At 43.6% G+C, this 22,550-nt stretch overlaps 1 protein-coding gene across 1 annotated transcript in view; it reads right to left on the bottom strand.

Annotated features, from left to right (window-relative positions):
• Positions 1–4,101: 4,101 nt before the first annotated feature.
• Positions 4,102–22,550, bottom strand: part of MCM9 (minichromosome maintenance 9 homologous recombination repair factor) — an 85,181-nt gene continuing 66,732 nt past the window's right edge. Inside the window, exons 8-12 of the mRNA XM_052645480.1 lie at positions 13,176–13,378; positions 12,394–12,597; positions 11,018–11,100; positions 10,403–10,548; positions 4,102–5,914 (exon numbers count right to left, since the gene is read on the bottom strand). Of these exons, the coding sequence (XP_052501440.1) occupies positions 4,450–5,914; positions 10,403–10,548; positions 11,018–11,100; positions 12,394–12,597; positions 13,176–13,378 (2,101 nt within the window). The 3' untranslated portion in view covers positions 4,102–4,449. The remainder of the gene's footprint in view (positions 5,915–10,402; positions 10,549–11,017; positions 11,101–12,393; positions 12,598–13,175; positions 13,379–22,550) is intronic.

Here is a 22,550-nt window from a genome sequence, read left to right as displayed (position 1 = left end):
ATAAAGGACAGAAATGGTATGGACCTAACAGAAGCAGAAGATATTAAGAAGAGGTGGCAAGAATACACAGAAGAACTGTACAAAAAAGATCTTCATGACCCAGATAATCACGATGGTGTGATCACTCATCTAGAGCCAGACATTCTGGAATGTGAAGTCAAGTAGGCCTTAGAAAGCATCACTACAAACAAAGCTAGTGGAGGTGATGGCATTCCAGTTGAACTATTTCAAATCCTGAAAGATGATGCTATGAAAGTGCTGCACTCAATATGCCAGCAAATTTGGAAAACTTAGCAGTGGCCACAGGACTGGACAAGGTCAGTTTTCATTCCAATCTCAAAGAAAGGCATGCCAAAGAATGCTCAAACTACCCCACAATTGCACTTATCTCACATGCTATTCAAGTAATGCTCAAAATTCTCCAAGCCAGGCTTCAGCAATATGTGAACTGTGAACTCCCTGATGTTCAAGCTGGTTTTCGAAAAGGCAGAGGAACCAGAGATCAAATTGCCAACATCCACTGGATCATGGAAAAGGCAAGAGAGTTCCAGAAAATCATCTATTTCTGCTTTATTGACTATGCCAAAGCCTTTGACTGTGTGGATCACAATAAACTGTGGAAAATTCTGAAAGAGATGGGAATACCAGACCACCTGACCTGCCTCTTGAGAAATCTGTATGCAGGTCAGGAAGCAACAGTTAGAACTGGACATGGAACAACAGACTGGTTCCAAATGGGAAAAGGAGTACGTCAAGGCTGTATATTGTCACCCTGCTTATTTAACTTCTATGCAGAGTACATCATGAGAAACACTGGACTGGAAGAAACACAAGCTGGAATCAAGATTGCCGGGAGAAATATCAATAACCTCAGATATGCAGATGACACCACCCTTATGGCACAAAGTGAAGAGGAACTAAAAAGCTTCTTGATGAAAGTGAGAGGAGAGCGAAAAAGTTGGCTTAAAGCTCAACATTCAGAAAACGAAGATCATGGCATCTGGTCCCATCACTTCATGGGAAATAGATGCGGAAACAGTAGAAACTGTCAGACTTTATTTTGGGGGGCTCCAAAATCACTGCAGATGGTGACTGCAGCCATGAAATTAAAAGACTCCAGCTCCTCGGAAGAAAAGTTATGACCAACCTAGATAGCATATTCAAAAGCAGAGACTTTACTTTGCTGACTAAGGTCTGTCTAGTCAAGGCTATGGTTTTTCCAGTAGTCATGTATGGATGTGAGAGTTGGACTGTGAAGGAGGCTGAGCACCGAAGAATTGATGCTTTTGAACTGTGGTGTTGGAGAAGACTCTTGAGAGTCCCTTGGACTGCAAGGAGATCCAACCAGTCCATTCTGAAGGAGATCAACCCTGGGATTTCTTTGGAAGGAATGATGCTAAAGCTGAAACTCCAGTACTTTGGCGACCTCATGCGAAGAGTTGACTCATTGGAAAAGACTTTGATGCTGGGAGGGATTGGGGGCAGGAGGAGAAGGGGACGACCCAGGATGAGATGGCTGGATGGCATCACTGACTTGATGGATGTGAGTCTGAGTGAACTCCGGGAGTTGGTGATGGACAGGGAGGCCTGGCGTGCTGCGATTCATGGCGTCGCAGAGTCGGACACGACTGAGCGACTGAACTGAAACCTTCAAAAAAGTGTAATGTTTGGTTGAATAAAGCCGAAGAGTTAAAGATACCAGAATAATATGCTTGTTTTGTATTTCTAAGAAATGCTAAAAATTATAATAATGAAATCCCTATTATAAATCTTAGAATACCACATATACACTGAAAAGTGAGTCTTTAATGTGTCAGAAAACTCATTCCTTTTATATAGTTATAATAGAATTAAGATTCTGGGTTAGTCCTCTGATAAAGAAAATTAGGTACAGCTTTTATTATGTTTAAGTAATTTTATATTATTTTTAACATAAAATTATTATATTGTTATATTATTTATATTGCATTATTAAAAATTTTCTAAAGAGTCCACAGGCCTGAAAAAAAATATAGCCTGATCAGAAATAAAGAAAGGTTATTTTTACACTTTCCTTTATTTTATTGACTACAAATATGATTTTTGAGACTGTACATATTTCCCCAGAGACACGTTTTTCCTTGGTACACACATTAAATACCATTTAAGAAAAAATACCATAGTTGTCGTGAAATCACACAGTATAAAAGAAGTAGGCCACAGCAGGATAAAACACGGCCTCGGGATGCTAAACATTTTCAGCTCTGAAACTAAAGGACCCCAGAGTAGTGGTCGTACTGACTTCCTCACGCAGCCCTGAAGCCCTGGGTTCGGCATTTAATATCACTGGTCTCTAAGGAATAGCACCTTGGGGCAGCGGATTCTATGAGCTGAGGTAGGAAAAGAACTAAAACGGGTCTGGAACATGCTGTTCTTTTCAAATAGCATAGACGCTTTTAGGAAAGTCAGAGTCCTCAAAGGAGCTCAGTGTCAACATACAGGGACTTCCCATTGACCAAGCTGTGAAGGTCATAACACAAAAGTCAGCTGTGACAGAAGTTGATTTTTTAATAAGTAGGGGAGCATTCATACTGAGTAGTTTATTTTTTAATAATTGTATCTGTTTGCAATGTTTACATACATAGTTACTACTTTCTGTGTAAGCACTGAAGAATAAACAATGGAACTTGTAACTTGAGCAAATGATCCCGGCAGAGGAAGGTACTGAAAAGAAGTAGGGTGGATTTATTAGCACAAATAAGAGGACATATGGTGAGTACAGATAATTCTTGTCCTGGCTAAGAATCAACCGCTTAACAACCCAGAACCTTTCTTTTTCCTTTAGTTCTAGTAAGAATGCTAAAGTCCACAGAAGTACTAATAGAGAGAGATGAGGAAGATATCACATTAAGAATCATACTACACTAGGAAGTCAGTTGCTGCTGCTGCTAAGTCGCTTCAGTCGTGTCTGACTCTGTGTGACCCCATAGACAGCAGCCCACGAGGCTCCCCTGTCCCTGGGATTCTCCAGGCAAGAATACTGGAGTGGGTTGCCATTTCCTTCTCCAATGCATGAAAGTGAAAAGTGAAAGTGGAGTCGCTTAGTCGTGTCTGACGCTTAGCGACCCCATGGACTGCAGCCTACCAGGCTCCTCCATCCGTGGGATTTTCCAGGCAAGAGTACTGGAGTGGGTTGCCATTGCCTTCTCCAGGAAGTCAGTAAAAGTACAGAAATAAGAAATTACCTAAATGATAGTCTTGATGTTTTAGGATAGGTTTAAGTGAATGTACAATAACAACTGTTATAATCACTGCTTAGGTATGTCTTCTCAGCGGCTTAAGTTGTCTGATGATCTCAAAAGACTCACCCATACTATATTTGTAGTCACTGTTTAAAATCTTTCAGAAAAATTTAATTAGTCTATTTTGGAATTAATATTCAAATGCTCAAGAAAAATTGAGATTCTTAAATTTTTTTCTGTATGAATTCAATGAAGTGATCATTAAACTAAGTATGTATAGCTTTCAGTATTCCTCATGCTGAAAGTCCCTCAGACAATGAAAGAATCTATTATCATTTTCCAAATTAAAACTCCAGGACAGAAAGTTTGTAATTATGGAATCCTTGCTAGAATCTAAGGGAAGAAGTTATTCTGAAAGCATTTAAGAAAAACAAACTTTGAGCTGTCTGTTCCTACCAGACAAGTCATTGTTTGGGTTTAAAGACAAATGAATCATAACTTAGTAGGAATCACGTTTCCATATTAACCACTTGGATGGGTGCCATGATATATAACTGAGATTACCATACACCCTCTTCTTCCAACCGCAGGATTTAAATTGTGTTGAAGGTAAGTCCCCAAGACATAAAGAAGAATCTGAAACATAAATTGTTGGCTCAAGAGAGAAAGGAAAACTCAGGTCAATATCCCAAGAAAGTGTCTCTTTGACCAGCTGCCAGATCTTTAAGTCTACCATGGAATTGTGAGAAGGCCTCTTGGAGAAACAAAAGCTTTAATAATATTTAATATGACACATGAGAATAAACATAAAAAAAATTCAGAAAAATCACATGATTCTCGCAAATCATAATAATATTTACCGTACTCAGCACATCTTGGGTGAAAAACAAAACAAACAACAGAAAAAGAGTTCATCTGACTTGTTAGATTGTTACCTTCGTGGCATTTGTTCCTGAGGGAATGAAAGAAGGGGTCTCAGGAAAACCCACCCCCTTAAAATCAAGGCACAGTTGCTAATTAATGCAATTCATGTGCTGGTATCACAGTGACCTACAATGATTGTACAGCTTTTCACGTCATGAGGATAAACCTGAATTTACAAAACCTGATGGTGGGGGTGGGGGGTGGGATTCAGAATGGTGTCCACATCTGTAAATGCCACGCTGATATACTGGAGGGGCTGGCTTTGGTAGGGGAGGGTGAAACTTGACCAGAGAGCTTTTCATGATTACGACTTTTTTCTCAGCTCCTCATCCCAATCAAAATCCAACGGTTCGTCATCTAGTTCTGGTAAAGTGAAGAGAGATGTTTTGGAAAGACTTAGTTTCTCGGTGGATGTGTCCAGCTGAAAAGTTTTCCTCTTCCTGCCAAGCGCTGTAGCTGTGGCCCCACAGCTGGGGCCGCCCTCGCCCGGGTTCTTACTTTGAGGAGGAGGAGGGGATTCTGATTTGGATTCAGAGGGGGAAGTAAAGGAGAAGTTTGCCAATTTGGCTAACGTGCAAGCATGAACCTTGCTGCTTTTGTTACTGCATGAAACCTCTTCCTTTCTGACTCTTTCACTAGCAAGACGGAAACGCCCCGCGTCATTACCAAGCTCTAACTCAGGCTGGACAGTTCCTTTTGCAGGGGCACGTTCCCTCTTCTCTCCTGGTCTGTCTTTGTAGGGTGGCTGCCGTGACACCCCCCTTGTCTCATCCTGCGGCTGAGCCGAGTTTCTAATTCTGGAGGGGGAGGCCAGCTTTTCCGGGCCCTTCCCAGGCAGAGCTGCTCCTTTTGCTCCACGCTGGGGAGTTTCAGGACTCTGAATTACTGGTTTACTGGTGGCAGCAGACACAGGGCCATGGTCTTCAGGGGAATGGGTCAGTTTTGACTTCTGTTTGAAAGTGAATTTTGCCAGTTTGGCCACAGGGGCACCCAGACTCTCAACACTTTCATGGTGGGGCCCTTGCGCCCGAGTGTGTGACTTCTGTCTCTTTCTTTTGGGAGTTTCCAGCACTCTCTCTGGGCTCTGGATAGGAGTGGGCTGAGGATGAGAAGGGCCTGTGGGTTGTGAGGGCAGCCTGGTGGGATTCCTGCACAACTCCTGGGCCCTCGCCTTGTGCAGCTCGTGCAGTTTCCTGGGGACGTGATGAGTCAGCACCGAGTCGGGTTCATCAGCAGATATGGCCGCTTCAGACACCGTGGCGGCCCCTCTTGCCCTTTCACCCTCACGGTCGTCTGGCCTCAATGGAGCTTCTGTCTCTCCTGCTGCTGGAAGTGGTTCAGTCTCCAATTTGCTCCTTTGGCCTGCCTCCCTATCCTCCTTACCCTGAGATCTGTTGTTGCCGATTTTCAAAGCCATTGCCCCCCTACTTGTTTTGGGACTAGGAGACACAGGAGCAGTGTTTTTAGGTTCAGTCGGATGAGTTGCCACGGAATCAAACCAGTCCAAACTGTCATCCTGGCTGTTTCTGTGCTCCTCTGAATGCTTTCCACTTGTTGGTCTCTTAGGCCCCAGATGGGATGGGGGACCGAGAAGTGGGCTTCCCCCGAAACTGCCTCCAATAGAGAACTGATGGGTGCTACAGTTTACTTCCTGCTGCGTCGATGTCCTGAAGTTTGATTCTTTCCGGGCATCACCTCCCAGGGACCCTGGAATTGTCTCTGCTTCCACGGCCTGCGGCTGGGATTGATCCACACTCCAATTCTGTAACCTGCAGCATGTAAGGAAAACATGTATTGCTTTAATCTTTTCCTTTCTTTATTCTCTGAGATGCCATCTAAGGGTTTAAGTCCAACATAATTCCAGGCTAATACCACATACCATCTCTTAGAGCAGCAGGAGGAAATTATCCTTTTTCACCAGGATAGAATACAAGTGCTCTGATAATCATACTAATTTAACCTAAAACTGTAGTAAAATAAAGAAAATGAAAGAGCAGGTTTGTCTATATTTTCAGATCTCTCTGAAAGTCTGTTTCATTCATCATATTGTTGGAAGGTCAGTCTTTTCTCCTGTGTTAAATGTTCACCTACAAACAGCCTGGTGGCTACGTGCACAGTAGCTGACTACTGACCAAGAGAAGTGGCTCGAGCTATTTCGCAGCGAGTCTGCAGAGCTGAACCAAAGGGAAAGACTAGAGATTATGACCTCCTCAAACCTCTTTAATCAAATGAGGTACTGAATTTTAGTGCATCTGAAAAGTGACCTTCCTCCAGAGTAAAGAGACTATGACTCCTGTGTGCTTGGCACCCCCTGCCCCCTCCAGCAGTCACCCTCGTGGCAGGCCTCCCCCAGGGAGCCATGACCTCTTTCCTGCCAAGCCCAGCACGTTTCAACATCTGTTCTGGGCAGCCACTCTTCATCAGACTGATACAGAGTTGAAACCTACTGACCTGCCGAGAATGATGGAGTTCACCTTGTGACATTTGTCTTAAACCTTGGGCATATTAGAAACTGAAATAGTGCCAGAGGACCAATTTCTAACAGGGATTACAGCAGCTTTTCAAAGAGAGGTCCCTTAGAAACCCCTTCCTAACAACCTAGAAATGCCTTTTCAGTATAAGGAGCAATATGACTCTGCTTCCATGCACTAAATCTGAAAAGAAACTATACCAAAAAGCTGATAAGTAAATTTTTCTAAAAATCATGGGTTATCATAGAAAAAGGAAGAGAAGATATCAAAATTAAATGGATTTAAATTTCAATGTATTTCATTAATGATAGCTCTCTCTGGGAAAAAAGATTATGTGTGATTTTTTTCCCTTATTAACTCCTTATTGTTACTTTCAAAATACTTTATAAAGAATGTGTATTGGAACTTCCCTGGTGGTCCAGTGGCTAAGACTCTGTGCTCACAAAGCAGGAGAGCTGGGTTCAATCCTTGGTCGGGGAACTAGATCTAATGTGTCACAAGCAACTAAAAATCCTATATGCCGCAACTAACACCTGGCACAGCCAAATAAATAAATAGAAAATAAACATTAAAAAAGAAAAAAAGAATGTATTATTGCTTACAGCCAGGAAAAAAACACTAAAAATTTATTTTAAAATTTGGGCTATAGTCACTCATAATAGACTTGGGAACAACAATACAGAAAATCTGAATTCACTGTAATCACAGTCAGATCAAAAAAGACAAAAAGAAAAAGAAACCCAAATAGCTTTCAAAATTACTACTATCTAGTATATTTTCAGTATCAAATTGAGGTCAGGGATACTCATAATTGTTAACACTCCAAAACTTGAATAATTTATGGGAATTTTAAGGGTACTGCTATTTAAACTCTGTATTTTACTATACCACCTAAAGACATCTTCACACTGTTTTGGGATGGGTAAAACAGCTGCCATTTGAGGCTGGCTGTCACTAGTAGAGGGGTTCTCCAGTGGCTCAGCGGTAAAGAATCTGCCTGCAATGCAGGAGGCGCAGGAGATGCCCCTCTCTGCGGGCCACCTAGTTTTGTTGCTGTGAGGATCAGCTCAGGAATTCTTACATTACAAAGAAATATCAGAAGGGAAAAAAAATTTTTTTTAAGGCAGAATCCTACCTTTCAGAGCATCACTTCCTCTTTCTGCGTTTCCCTTCCTTCCCCCCAGGAGGGCCATCTTGACTCTGAAAAGTCCAATGGCCCTTTTTCTATCACACAGCACTGCTCTGAGACTCACAGTCCTTCCTCTCCTGAACCCGACATGCGTCAGTTTGGGGGCACCCAAAATGCGAGAATCCTCTCCAAACGCAAAGCCAAGCCTAGGACAGGACTGAAAAGGATCGGCTACCTCAAACCATGAAAGAACCAAAGGAAGAGTACTGATCTTAACATTACGCTCTGGGTCATGAAGAGGCCAGGAGACTGGAAGATAAAGAGGCTGACTTTAGACAAAGTGCAAGTTTACTGGGTATCAGCAGGACAAAACCATCTCCCACTTTTCCCCAGAAAGCTGTACTGAGGTTTTATAAATAGAACGAGAACACTGCTGGATGAAGGGAGTGAGCAAAATAGGAGAGAAATGCCAGGAAAAGAATTCTCAAGGTTTTGCTTCAACAGCTAATCATCCCAGTGTGCTCCCCAAATTCTCGTAGCCGCTAGGCTCTCACATGCTGTCTAATCCCCAGCGCCCGGCTTTGAGGTCAACACTGGTAACACGCTCAGGTCAATAATCAACCCATTCGCACCAGCAGGAAGAGGCCTGATGGACACACTTGCCATCCTTCATTCCCTCACCACAGGCACAGACTCAAAGTCGAGCTCTGTAACAGAAGCTCACGTATTTAGGGAGCACACAGGGCTCAGATGATAAAGAATCTGCCTGCAATGCGGGAGACCTGGGTTCCATCCCTGGCTCAGGAAGATCCCCTGGAGGAGAGCATGGCAACCTACTCCAGTATTCTTGCCTGGAGAATCCCAGGGATAGAGAAGCCTGGCGGGTTGCAAAGAATCAGACATGACTGAGCGGCTCTTTCTTTCAAGCGTAAAAGTTCAGGCAAAAATTCTTGAGGTGATGCGTGTGACATGTTCCTTCCCACATGTCCACAGTAACAAGTCACTAGAAAAGGGGGTTTTGAAACACTGCTCCTGTCATTCCTGCGTTGTTCCCCTGTAGGATGAAAAACAGATTTACCTCTTTAGCATAAAATATCATTCTTACTGAGGAATTGTTTCAGTCTGGCTGTTGAATTGTAAATTTTTAAGAGTCACAGATTTGGGAGTGTAGTAGGGAAGGAAATCATGATGCTGAGGGAGGGTCAGAGCAGCTGCTAACAGACCAGGAGGGCCTTTTCCGGGTGAAGCCAGTGCTGTACTCTTATCTCCACTTCCGGAACCTTCCCAGCATTCTGGCACAGGCTGGCCTGAAAGCAGTTTGTGCCTGTCTCTACCTGCGATTTTCTTCCACCTGGGTTATATAAAGACTGTGTGTGTTCTTAGTCACTTAGTTCTCAGCCTGTGGAATTCTCCAGGCAACAATATTGGAGTGGGTTGCCATTCCCTTCTCCAGGGGATCTTCCTGACCCAGGGGTTGAATCCAGGTCTCCTGCATTGTAGGCAAATTCTTTACCGTCTAAGCTACTAGAGAAGCTGCCATATAAAGACTAATGATTAAATATTTATTATGCTTGGAGAAAAGCTTTAGACAATAAGAAGTGAATTAAAATATTAATAAGCATGAACAGTCTATGCAAATACCCTTGCACGTGTCCTCTCCTGGTGAGGACACATGATACAGCCAACTTATGCAGTACTTTGTGTCTGGGTCTGGCCTGGGCTGAGAGAGACCGCTCTCCTGGCGGCCGGTGTCCTCTTCCTCAACATTAGTCCCAGCCACCTCTGGACAGCACTACCTCTTATACTGAGCCAAGGAAACAGAAGAGGGAAAAAGCGGTGGCAATAGGCAGGGCACAGCCACCCACCAAGGTTTCTCGATGGAAACTGTGCATTGTATTGGGTGTAAACTGTAGGGGGCATACCTTGGTCCTTCTCGTATAATCAGGACCCAGTTGACTATACACAGTAAAGGACCAGGCCATGTTCTCCATAAGGCTCACTAAACCAGCCAGCCAAGGAAACACTGTGGAAGGTGGCCCCCACGGAGGCTGCCATCAGTCCCCTCCTTTCCATAAGTCTCCACCACTTCTCCCATCAAGAGGTGGTGTCCCTGTCCCCTCACCTTGCACGTGGGCTGACCCTGTGACTTGCTCTGACCTGTAAAATGTGGCAGAAGTGATGCCATGTCCGCTCTGGCCCAGCTCATGAAAGGCCAGCGGCTTCCACTTTTGCTCAGCTACTTGCGTCCTAAGCTACCATCTCAGAATTCCTACTACCTTACAGTAGAGAGTTCCTGGCCAAGTAAGCAGCCCCAGCAAAGGCACCACATATGTGACAGGAGCTCCCTTCGAAGTTCCAATCCCAGCTGAGCTCCCAGCTAAATGCAGGTATATGAGTGACCCTAGCTGGTACTATGTGGACCAGAAATAAACACCCCCTCTAAACGCCCCTGGATTTCTGACTCCCAGAAAGTGAGCACTAAAAGGGTACGGTTATTTTTTTTTTTAAGCCACTGAGCTTTGATGGAGTCGATTATGTAGCACCAAGTAACTGAAATCTCCTACACAGATTTTCCACTTACTTTACACTTCTTTCGTTTCATTAAATGCCAAACAAACATGTTCCGTTACATGCCTTTCTTGGTTTTCTTTTCTCACCTTTCAAGTCTTCTCAGTTCTTCACTCAAGAGGTTGGGCAGCTCCAGCTTTTCCAGAATAAGTTCACACTGCCTCTGGTACTGCTCCAGAGGGTTTTCAGGAAAGGAAGTGTGGAGTGCATTCACACCTCCTAGCAGCGCACCTCCCTGACAGGGTGAGAAAATGGAAAATACCAGGGAGAGTCACCAGGCCTGCACACAGGAAGTCCACGCTAGGGACCACTGACCCCAGGTGGTTAAGACCAACCCCTACACCCCCGTCACGGCCATCAGAGTCACCTGGGAGCCCGATTCAAATTTCAGTAGTCCTCTTCCCCAGTTCCCAGTGGCATGCATTGCTCTGGGAAGCCACACTGTCTCGAGTGGAACCATGAGCATCTCTCAGGTGTGTTGAGAAGGAGTAAGACTCACTACTTTACACCAGTGGGTAAAACAATGCAGACTGTTTTTATGACAATTTTTTTCGCTTCTTTTAAATGGTTCCCTTTGGATAAATTTCCAGGAATGAATAGGTCTAAAATATGGCCATTTTTGTAACTCCAGATAAGTTATAAATTGTCTTTTTTAAACAATGCTTGCAATTACGGTTCAAATATCAGGTACGAGATATGCTTACCTGCATGGAGGACTCCATTACCGACACCACTGTAACAGCATCTTCCAGAGTCACTGTATCACGAAACATCAGGCGAGCATGAGCTATAAAAGATGCATTTGAAATGATGAGGAAATTTATTTTTATGAGTATCTGAGGTGACAGATGTAACATTCTCCTTGGTGCCCCTACTCCAAAACTGTATGTTATTAATGTGCTTCTAATAAAAATACATTTTACTAGAATAAGCACAGATGTCTAAGTCCAAGTAGCTTTAAGGTTCTTTCTCTAATAAGGGGCCTAATTCTTCTGCACAGCCCATGACAATTCTGTGTATTCACATGAAAAAGTACTCTGGGCTCCAGCGAAGAAAGGGGCTATATAAGGATATAATTGATATTCAGTAATTTTAAATTCTTACTCTCTAATCTATTATAATCTAAACAAAACTAAAATTCATTTCTCATCTCTGGTACATCTCTTTATCTGTAGCTTTTCAGAAGTATCAAACTTGTAAGCCTAAATCTTAGGTATTTCTTTCCTTAGTATTAATTATAAATCCTTGAAAAAGTGAAGCAGTTTTGTTTTATGGAACTTTTTAGTTAAGCATATATCATATCATCATACCATACAGTTAACTCATGTGAAAAAAAAAATTTAGGATTATTTAAGTAAGTGCTAAATGTAAAAGCCAGTATTAAGGGAAAAAAAGTCTGGGGATGTATATTAGCTGCAAGTATGCACGCAAGTCTGATACGTTAGGGACGGGACAGAGGACGGCATTGTTAATTCAACGTTACTGTGTTAGTGGCGGCTGTGAGTGGCAACTGCTGAGAAATAACCCAGGATGCTATACAGAAAACAGTTCCCAACAAAGGCATATTCAAATAGAGGCCATCGAGAAGGAAAACATACAGCAAGCAAGACTTTCTAAATGAATGATGTCTGAAGTTACAGGAAGTTATGAGATGCCACAAAGATTCCTTTTCCTTAATGCCACTACATTCCACTCAACATCTATAACCTGTGTAGGTTTCATAGCTTCAAGCTTTTACTTTTTAACCAACTGTGAGCAAGCATCTCGGAGATCATCCTTACTCATCTCTGAATTCATGGTGCCAAGTCCCAAGCCTCTCTCACACTGTGTGTTTAGTCTCTTAGTCGCGTCAGACTCTGCGGCTCCATGGACTGTAGCCCGCCAGGCTCCTCCATCCATGGGATGCTCCAGGCAAGAATACTGGAGTGGGTTGCCATTCCCTTCTCCAGGGGAATTTCCCAACCCAGGAATCGAACCCAGGTTTCCTGCACTGCAGGCGGACTCTTTACAGTTAGAGCTGCCAGGAAAGCCCTAGCTCACAGTGGGCAGCCAATAAAAGTATCTGTTGAGTGAAATTAACCTTCTGCTAGTCGTATCAAGCTCTCCAGCAGGCGGATGGTGGTCCGGGCAGCGTTCCGGGAGTCACTCTGCCTTTGCATCTGGTAGTACCGGAGCAGAACTTGATTACCCTCATCAGACAGTGTGGGTTGTAGTTTCCTAATGAGGCAGAAGTAGGATTTCATCTTTTCCATGCTCCAGAGCTTCTCTGATTTGCTTGGGTAACCTGTATATATCAAGTATTGGATCAGTAATTTCTAAGAACAGGGAAAATCTCATATTGAGGGTTTTGATAAAGTTCCTGTACTCATTTTTAAAGGATACCCTTCCGGTTTTCTGGCCACTGAAATCTAGACCTGTCTCTGCATATAGCTCTATAATAAACAGTCTTAGCCTCTAGGCTTAAAAAGGTAAGCTTCCTACAAGGGTTTAAGTTATTCAGGATAATTCTGTTCTTCCATATATGGTAATAAATAGTACTTGGTAAGCCTAATTTTTGACAAAAGCTCCACATTGAGGATTCTGCTTTATAAATTCAGTGCAGTTTTCTTTGTGTATAGGACGTGAATCACGTGGTCAGTATGTATAATAAAGTTGCCCCTTTTCACCACAAAGGACATATGGCAAGCAAAGGAAGACCCTTTTCCTTCTGCGCATTGTTCTAGGCTCGCTAACTAGGTTCACTGCTTTCTGTCTAAGCATCTCTCTACAGACTCTTAGGAGGGTATCTATTTGATTTTCCTCAAGGAAAATTTCATTTATGTCTACTCTGTCAATCTGAATGATTTGATCGCTTCCACATACCTTTGTTTTCTAAGATAAAAGAGGAAATGATACGATCCCAGTCTTCATTCTTGGTATCAAGCAAAACGAGGATCAGGTCGAATCGACTTAAGAGTGGGCTGCTAAGGGCAATGTTCACTGACACAGACTCATGGGGGTCGTACTGGCCTTTGGGGTTAGTTGCTGCGAGGATGGTGGTCCTTGTGTTCAGTTTGCACACGAGGCTACCAAAAGAGAAGGTACAGTTCACTGGCTGTTGAAAAATCTAGAGACAAACATGTCAAAGAGAACATGGAATGATACAAACACCAAGTTCAAATGAAGGACATATTTATACAAGCCTATCTTGAAGAAAAGTAAGTGCTCAACACACATTTTTTATGCCCTGACTCTGAGCAGACCCCTCTAAGAGGTATATGAAGTTAAACCATACATGGATACTGCCCTTAAGGAGCTTGCAATCCATCTGCTATAACGGTGAGACAGGGCAGAATATGGTAAGTTCTAGAAGCGTAAACTTCCCAGGGGAAATAAAGATGACACGTATCCATCTATGTACATGGAAGAGACACTCAGGGAGACATCATGAAGTGGCTTCTGAGCAAGGCCTTTCGTGACGCGTGGGCTTGTTCTGTGTGCTCACTCACTTGCTTCGGCTCTTCTGGATGTGGAACAGGCAGAAGGGAAAGGAAAGGAAGGGGCAAGGGATGGAGGGGAGGAGGGATAGGGAAAGAAGAAGCCAGGAAAACTGAAGGTTGATTTTGAGGAGCAACAGTGAAGGGCAGGCTGAAAAGGTCGGGGCATGGTGGGCTGGTTAGGCGGGGAAGGACCACAGGTGGGACACGTTGGGGAGACAGGGCAGTGGCCGAGGAAGAGGCACACAAGTCCTCGGCAGGGCCGTGGCGGGGCAGATATGGAGACGACAGAGCTCAGATGTTGTTTTTAAACTTGTTTATGATGGTCACGTCCTCAAAATAATACGGTGCGTTCACTGACAGTAACAAGTACAGAATTCCTTCTCTGTAAAAGTCGTCCACTCTCTACTGATGGTGGTTTCCAGTTGCAGCGCATAGCCCTGCGACTTCGGCAAACATGTGCTACATGTGTTAATCCTTGATCTATTTCCAGTTGGCTCCAGCAATGACCTCATGCCTGAGGACTGAAAAAGTCTGAGAATCTGTATTTGTGGTAAGTGGCACAAGCAGACACAGAAGAGAACAACAAACAAGGTACTTTCACTGAAAACTGAATCCTCTTTTAACAAAATCACCGATAGGGGAAAATTCTGAACATAGAGTCCACGTCTTTTTCATATACCAAAATGACTTTGTAAAGGCAGCTGTTCAGAACTCAGAATCAGCTTGCTGTAAAACCAATGTAATAAATGGTTCCTAACTAATCCCACAGAAAACATATTTAATCTAATACCAAAGAGGCTATTTGCACTTATCAGAAAAAAAGGAATATTGCTTCAATACTTCAATACAATACCAAACAAAATACAACTTTATGAAATAATTGCTTACAAATGATTTTCTGAGAGATAAAATTGGTTGTTCTTCTTCTCTCTGATCAAGAGCTATTTACAAGTCATTTCCTGTGGGTAAAGGGCTGTACTGAGAATTGAGAAAGGTACATAGCGGGTCCCCGCCTTCAATTCGTTCACAACAGAACTGCTGGAGGACAGGGAGGCTCAACACAGCACCCACCAGACAGGACGTGTGCAACGGAGGCTGGTGGCAGTTATCTGCGTTAGTGTCTGCAAAGAGAGGATGATGGACAAGCAGAGACAGAAAGAAGGTGGTGACTTATTCCTGAGGTAACTGGGAAAACATGCAAAGCAGCAGCTTTGGGAAGAGAGCTAAGGAAGATTTATATGTGAAGGAACAGTCTTCCTGGGGGGGCAGCTTGTGGAGATTCGAGCAATGAAGGTAAAGGAGTAGGCACGGGAAGAGCAGATGGTGTGGGACAGTAAGCCAGGCCGTGACCCGGCTTAGAGGAAGGTGGGGACAGCGCCAGGAGGCACAGAGGGGCCTTGGTCACTTGAAAGAGGGGAAGACAGTACGTAAGCCTGGTGGCTGCAAACCTGTGATACAAACATGACCCACATTATCACTGGAATGGGGCTTTAGAGAACAAAGATACTCACACAGCCTCATCCGAAGTATCACGTGCACAGCAGCAGCTCACCTCATACTACTGAACGAGGAACTCATGAATGAGCGTAAGGTAAGGGTTATTTCACCAACCCAGGATGAGCTCTACCCTCCCAATAACAAAAAGATAACTATCATATATGTAATGCCAAGCACTGTGCCAGGCTTCATGTATACACGTTACCCCTGATCTTCACAACAACCTGAAAGGTAGATATTATCACCAACTCGGAAATAAGGAAACTAGATGGTTCCAGATGGTAATAACGACGGTTAAGGTTACAAGCAGATCAACAGAACTGCGATTCAGACCCAGGTCAGCTTCACTTCAAAACCCACACTCCTGTACCTCCAAACTGTTACCCTGATGCTGAAATGTTTTGAGCACTTCCTGTGGTTTAAAGATCGGGCCTGAGGTTTTAGGTATGCATTTCCTTGCCTTATTTTTTCCTTACTTAATCTGATCCCCCTTGAGGGCCCATGACTACTGTTATAGTGCTCATGCTGCCTGCCACATATTTAAATGCTCAATGAACATGTGCTGAATAAGGGATAAATCAAAAATCTTTACTTAGTTCAGTATTTCTCAAATTCAGAGGCATTTTATACTCACAGGCTTCACCAGATATAAAATAATCATACGAAAGATTTTTTTCCTGCACTAACTTCAAAGAGTGACAACATTCCAGTTTCTGAAAAACCTGCTTTTCCATTGTTTAATCCACATGCTTAAACTTTCCTACATAAATTACATAAGTGAATTTTACCCTGGCAGGCCCTCCAGAAAGCACCCCTGTTTTGTGGCAGTCTTAACAGTCTCATCACATCTGTATGGGTGATCCCCATCTTTGCTGGCGGCTTTAATCACTACCTACAGGCTGGCACTTCCAACTTTAGCTCTGGCCAGTGGCAGTGGCTGCTCTGTGTGCAAACGTGGTGTTCCCTCCTCCCTGGGGGCAGGGCAAGATTAAATTTCCCATCTTCCTTTACAGTCAAGCAGGACGTCCCTGGTGGCTCAGCTGGTAAAGAATCTGCCTGCAGTGCGGGAGACCTGGGTTCAATCCCTGGGTTGGGAAGACCTCCTGGAGAAGGGGATGGCAACCCACTCCAGCATTCTTGCCTGGAGAATCCTCATGGACAGAGGAGCCTGGTGGGCTACAGTCCCTGGGGTCACAAGAAGTCACAACTAGGCACAGCACAGCAGAGCAGCACAGAGCTGTAAAAATAAGTCCCGCTGGTGGAGAGGGGAGAGAACATATCCACTTCCAGGCCAGGCTCCTAAGAACCTTCCTGGGCAATCTTCCCTGCTTTTCTCCCTCTCTGCTATACAGGTGAGGATAAAAGGCCCTGGAGTCAGACAGCCACCCGAGGGACTACACGGAGCAGAGCACCCACCTTTCACTCACATCACACTGTGACTAAAGTAAGAAACACTCCCTCTGGCGAAACACCGCAGGCAAGACAAGAGCACAGGACAGAAGTGACCAGTTTTCAAGGAGTGATGAAAGAGAGTCGACAGCTCAGCAATCGGAGGCTTTGAAGGGCTGGAGAAGACAAGAGCACAGGACAGAAGTGACCAGTTTTCAAGGAGTGATGAAAGAGAGTCGACAGCTCAGCAATCGGAGGCTTTGAAGGGCGGGAGAAGACAAGAGCACAGGACAGAAGTGACCAGTTTTCAAGGAGTGATGAAAGAGAGTCGACAGCTCAGCAATCGGAGGCTTTGAAGGGCTGGAGAAGACAACTGCCTCTATACCTCAGAGAGTGAAGGGCAAGACTGAAACAGGCTCTGAATAACAAAGGCCCGGTCAGCTTTCTCAGCTGTAAAATGTGACCCAGATGAAGGCCAGCTTAGATGGCCTTTTTATCAAGTTGAATAAAAGCGGTACGGACACCCTCCAATGTTCACAGCATGCTATGCACAATAGCCAAGAGGAGGAAGCAAGACAAGTGTCCATGGTGAATAAATGGATGAAGAACACACACTTTTATACAGGAAATATTATTTAGCCTAAAATAAAGGAAATCAAGGGCATCCCTTGGGGCTCAGCTGGTAAAGAATCTGCCTGCAATGCGGGAGACCTGGGTTCGATCCCTGGGTTGGGAAGACGCCCTGGAGAAGGGAAAGGCTACCCACTTCAGTACTCTGGCCCTGGAGAATCCCATATAGTCCACGGCGTCGCAGAGTCGGACACAACTGAGCGATTTTCACTTCACTTTACTCCAAAGGAAGTCTTGCCACAGACTACAATATGGATGAACCTTGAGGACATTATGCTAATTAACGTCACAAAAGACAGGTGTGGAGCAGTCTTACCCTGGAGATGTGGTTCCCAAGCCTGGCTAGTCAGTGAGAATGCAGGTGGGTTTTAATAATACAGCTTCCTCGGTCTCACCTCTGAGATTCTGACTGAGGACAGGTATGCGCTCAGTGCGGCCTGGTGCCACGGCTCTTCTACGACTGTTAGAATCACAGTGCACAATAAACGCTTACTCGTCTGTCTTGCTGCAAGGCTGTGAGCATCTTGAGAACTAAAGCCCTGTCTTTTCCTTTTCCTGGTATTAGTAGCAATCAGAGACCATAACGCTTCTGAGTGGTTAAGACATGTTTACTGAGCAGAACAATAAACTGTCATCTTGTTTTTAAATTTCAGACTGCACTTCTACCCAGGTGTGTGAGTATAATTTAGTAGCAGCAAATGTATAATGGCAATGTCAAATTTTTTCCTAAAATGTGTCCTCAGCCAACACTAAGGGCATCTTCTATTATTTAAGAATCAGATACCTGCCCTTGAGGAGATGCTATCCTAGTTAAGATCGAAAAGAACCTGGAAAATACATGAAACATTGCCTTTCTCAAATAATTATTTCGTTTAGCACTCTACAGACTTAAAGATCATCGCCATGTAAAGCACTCTCAACTGACTTCACACCGTTGTGGGCACTGCACTGCCGTCTGAAGGTGCAGAGACTGACTGGCACCATTCCAGAAGCTAAATGAAAGTGCTGACACCCCTTTTATCTCACACTGCATCCTTTTCTTCCTGGTCTCCTCTTCCACTTCATTTAGCAGCCAGGACAAAATGTAAGATGTTAAACTCCCAAACTTTAACAATGTTCTCAGACTTAAGTAACATAAGCAGAGCACAATGAAACTACTGGTCTTTTCAACCACATATGGATTCAATCAAACTGATATTTTGGTTACTGATGCTGTAAGTTACATCCTTAGTAGACATCCTGAGGGCTTGAGCATTTTTTTTTTCTATTCTGACTGCCCCTAACAAGCTTTTACACTGAAAAATCATAGTGACTGGTTCTCTCCCAGCCCCTTGTGCATGTGAATAGTGGGTGAATGGCTTATGATACACCTTTGCAGGAATATGCCCCCCACATGGAGAAACTTCAACCTCAACTCAAAAAACAGTTTGTGCAATTGGCACAGTTACATGGAACAATTAAGAATGTGACTCTTAATTTTTAGAAGAACTCTCCACCTCTGTGCAGTGTATATAAAGTCACACACACACATACACACACACAACACACACATTTGTGTGATTCCCTGGAGCCTTGGCAGCCAGCTAGACATTCTGATTCTGAGGTTCACAATAATACCCTTAAGAGAGATTAAAATTTGAATAGAAATTCCTTCACAAGTCAATCAGACTTTAGTCACTTAAGACGTGAGAGAGACAATGACAGAGGAAAAAACAAAGCAGACCCGTCCAAGAATTCTCAAAAAGGATGTAGCAAAGTATCAGATATCTCAAAGAACATCTTGGCATTGGCCCAGAACATCTGGATGATGATGGCTCAGTGAGGACTCCTCCACTAGGGGACAAAAACCAGAGGATGAAAAGTCTTTGAGCTGGAGAGGGAAGAGTAGTAAGGTGTTTCAAGAGTAAAATTCAGAGTATCCTTATTTTATTTTAGTTGAATACATGATTAAGTACTTCCTTTTCATACTTGACTCTTCTTACCTGCTTACTGATGAAAACTTGACATGCTTTATGTCTCTAGACACATTTTCTGAAAAGGTCCACACTTGGCAATTAACTGCATACCTTCTATCAGGAAGATTAATGGGTTTCTAATGAGGGAGAGTGAACTTAAGGCTCTGGAAAGTTCTGGCCAAAAAATTAGATGAGCTACTATTGGAGGGTGATCTGACCTTTTCATAAGTCATCGAGTGACCCAGAGTCAGTGCTATGAAAAATGAACACAAACGCTCAAGTGGAACTTGAAGAGTGTTTTCCTTTGTTCCTACCACCAAGGAGATGACAGATGGACTGTGGTGACTGAGGGCACACTTAACCGCCAGCCCAAGAGTAAAGCCAACATGTGGCATATTCTTACACTTTTCTGTTAAGTGATATAACAGCTATTACAGTGATGTCAAAATAAAAGTTGAAAAAAAAAAAAAAACCTACAAGGACAACTTGAATGGAGGAAGAAAGATCACATAATTGGCGGTAACTATGATCTGGGAGAAATTGTAAGAACTTCTACAAAATACAGAGTTTGACCAAGAGTTTACAACTCACTAGGTACTTGTGACTAAGCAATGTCTTTTAAAACCCTGCCATTCTTTTTGTCCATCTCTTTGAAATCCTCTGAGTTCAAGACTTTTCTCATAAACAGCCACCTCCTATTTAGATCTATACAAAAAAGATGACCTGGATAACCACGGTGGTGTGATCACTCACCTAGAGCCAGACATCCTGGAGTGCAAACTCAAATGGGCCTTAGGAAGCATCACTATGAACAAAGCTAGTAGAGATGATAGAATGCCAGCTGAGTTATTTCAAACCCTAAAAGATGAAGCTGTGAAAGTGCTGCACTTAATATGCCAGCAAATTTGGAAAACTCAGCAGTGGCCACAGGACTGGAAAAGGTCAGTTTTCATTCCAATCCCAAAGAAGGGCAATGCCAAAGAATGTTCAAACTACCACACAATTGTACTCATTTCACATGCTAGCAAGGTAACACTCAAAATCCTTCAGGCAAGGCTTAAACAGTACATGAACCAAGAACTTCCAGATGTGTAAGCTAGATTTAGAAAAGGCAGAGGAACCAGAGATCAAATTGCCAACAACCACTGAATCACAGAAAAAACAAGAGAATTCCAGAAGAACATCTACTTCTGCTTCATTGACTACACTAAAGCCTTTGGCTTTGTGGATCACAGCAAACTGTGGAAAATTCTGAAAGAGACGGGAATACCAGACCACCTGAGCTGCCTCCTGAGAGACCAGTATGCAGGTCTAATAGCAACAGGTAGAATCACACACGGATGACAGACTTCTCCAAAACTGGGAAAGGAGTACATTAAGGTTGCATATTGTCACCCTGCTTATTTAACTTATTTACAGAATACATCATGTGAAATGCCAGGCTGGATGAAGCAGAAATCAGGACTGGAATCAAGATTGGCAGGAGAAATATCAATAACCTCAGATATACAGATGACACCACCTTTATGGCAGAAAACAAAAAGGAACTAAAGAGTTCTTGATGAAGGTAAAAGAGGAGAGTAAAAAAGCTCACTTAAAACTCAGCATTCAAAAAACTAAGATCATGGCATCTGGTCCCATTACTTCAAGGCAAATAGATGGGGAAACAATGGAAAACAGTGAGAGACTATTTTCTTGGGCTCCACAATCACTGCAGACGGTGACTGCAGCCATGAAATTAAAAGATGCTTGCTCCTTGGAAGAAAAGCTATGACAAACCTAGACAGTGTATTAAAAAGCAGAGATATTATTTTGCCAAAATAAACTTTGGTCCATATAGTCAAAACTATGGTCTTTCCAGTAGTCATGTACAGATGTGAGAACTGGACCATAAAGAAGGCTGAATGCCTAAGAATTGATGCTTAAAACTGTGGTCTTGGAGAAGACTCTTGAGAGTCCCTTGGATAGCAAGGAAATCAAACCAGTCAATCCTAAAGGAAATCAGTCCTGAATATTCATTGAAAGGACTGATGCTGAAGCTGAAGCTCCAATATTTTGGCCACCTGATGTGAAGAGCTGACTCATTGAAAAAGACTCTGATGGCAGGAAAGATGGAAGGCAGGAGGAGAAGTGGATCACAGTGGATGAGATGGCTGAATGGCATCAGTGACTCAATGGACATGTGTTTGAGCAAACTCTGGGAGATGGTGAAAGACAGGGAAACCTGGCGTGCTACAGTCCATGGGGTCACAAAGAGTCGGATACAACTGAGTGACAACCTGTTTAGATTGATTCACCAGGCTACTCTGGCTGCCTGTCTAAGCTATTGTTTCCCAGCACCAACAAACCTACTAGTACTTACAACTGATGCATGACTTGTTTTTTGCTATATTTAAGTGATTCTTCTGTCCTCATTATAGTCCTGGACAGGCTAAGCACTGGAATGCCCACCAAGCACATAACTCCACAATCCCTTCTACAGAAACGGCCATACATGGACAACTGGCTGGACCAGATATTGAGACCTGACCCAACAGTAGTCAAGCAATAAACTGGCCAGAGGACTCTGAGCTGATCTTGCGCAAAGCTTCTAATAGGGATGATAATGTCTAACTGAGCCTCTCTCGAGGTCTGTTTGAAATGGACACAAGAGGGAAAGCCAAACTACTAAAGAGAGGTGGAAAAGCCTAAAAAATGCACAAACACACAAATAAATCAAAGACAGAGAATGTAGACCTTATAGATAAACGAGATACACAAAAAACCAAAACCCCTGAAAGCTAGCTAAGGGAGAGAATACTACAAACTTCAGCCTCCATGTAAACAGAAGTTAGTTATGAATTTATGAAGTTGCTTAATCGTGTCCGACTCTTTGCGACCCCATGGACTGTAGCCTACCAGGCTCCTCCATCCATGGGATTTTTTAGGCAAGAATACTGGAGTGGGCAGCCATTTCCTTCTCCAGGGGAACTTCCCGACCCAGGGATCGAACCCAGGTCTCCTGCACTGTAAGCAGACGCTTTACCATCTGAGCCACAAGGGAGGCCTAGACAGACATTAGAAACCAGCAAAGCTAATCCAGAGCCCATACTGGAATAGGAAGATGAGTGGAGACTGAATGAAAAGGGGGAGAGGGCAACGGGTTCCTCATGATGGAGGAACACAGATAAAACCATCATCACAAAAAGGGAGCTCCACAGAGGACCCTGAAAGTTCCTGGGACCAGAGGAGGCAGGCCTGGAGTAGATGGAGGAGATGTAAGGGACAGGAGTCCCTTGGAGTCCTGA

Source organism: Budorcas taxicolor, chromosome 9 (assembly GCF_023091745.1).
Source record: "Budorcas taxicolor isolate Tak-1 chromosome 9, Takin1.1, whole genome shotgun sequence".
Classification (NCBI taxonomy): domain Eukaryota; kingdom Metazoa; phylum Chordata; class Mammalia; order Artiodactyla; family Bovidae; genus Budorcas; species Budorcas taxicolor.
This window is presented reverse-complemented; position numbering and strand designations above follow the sequence as displayed.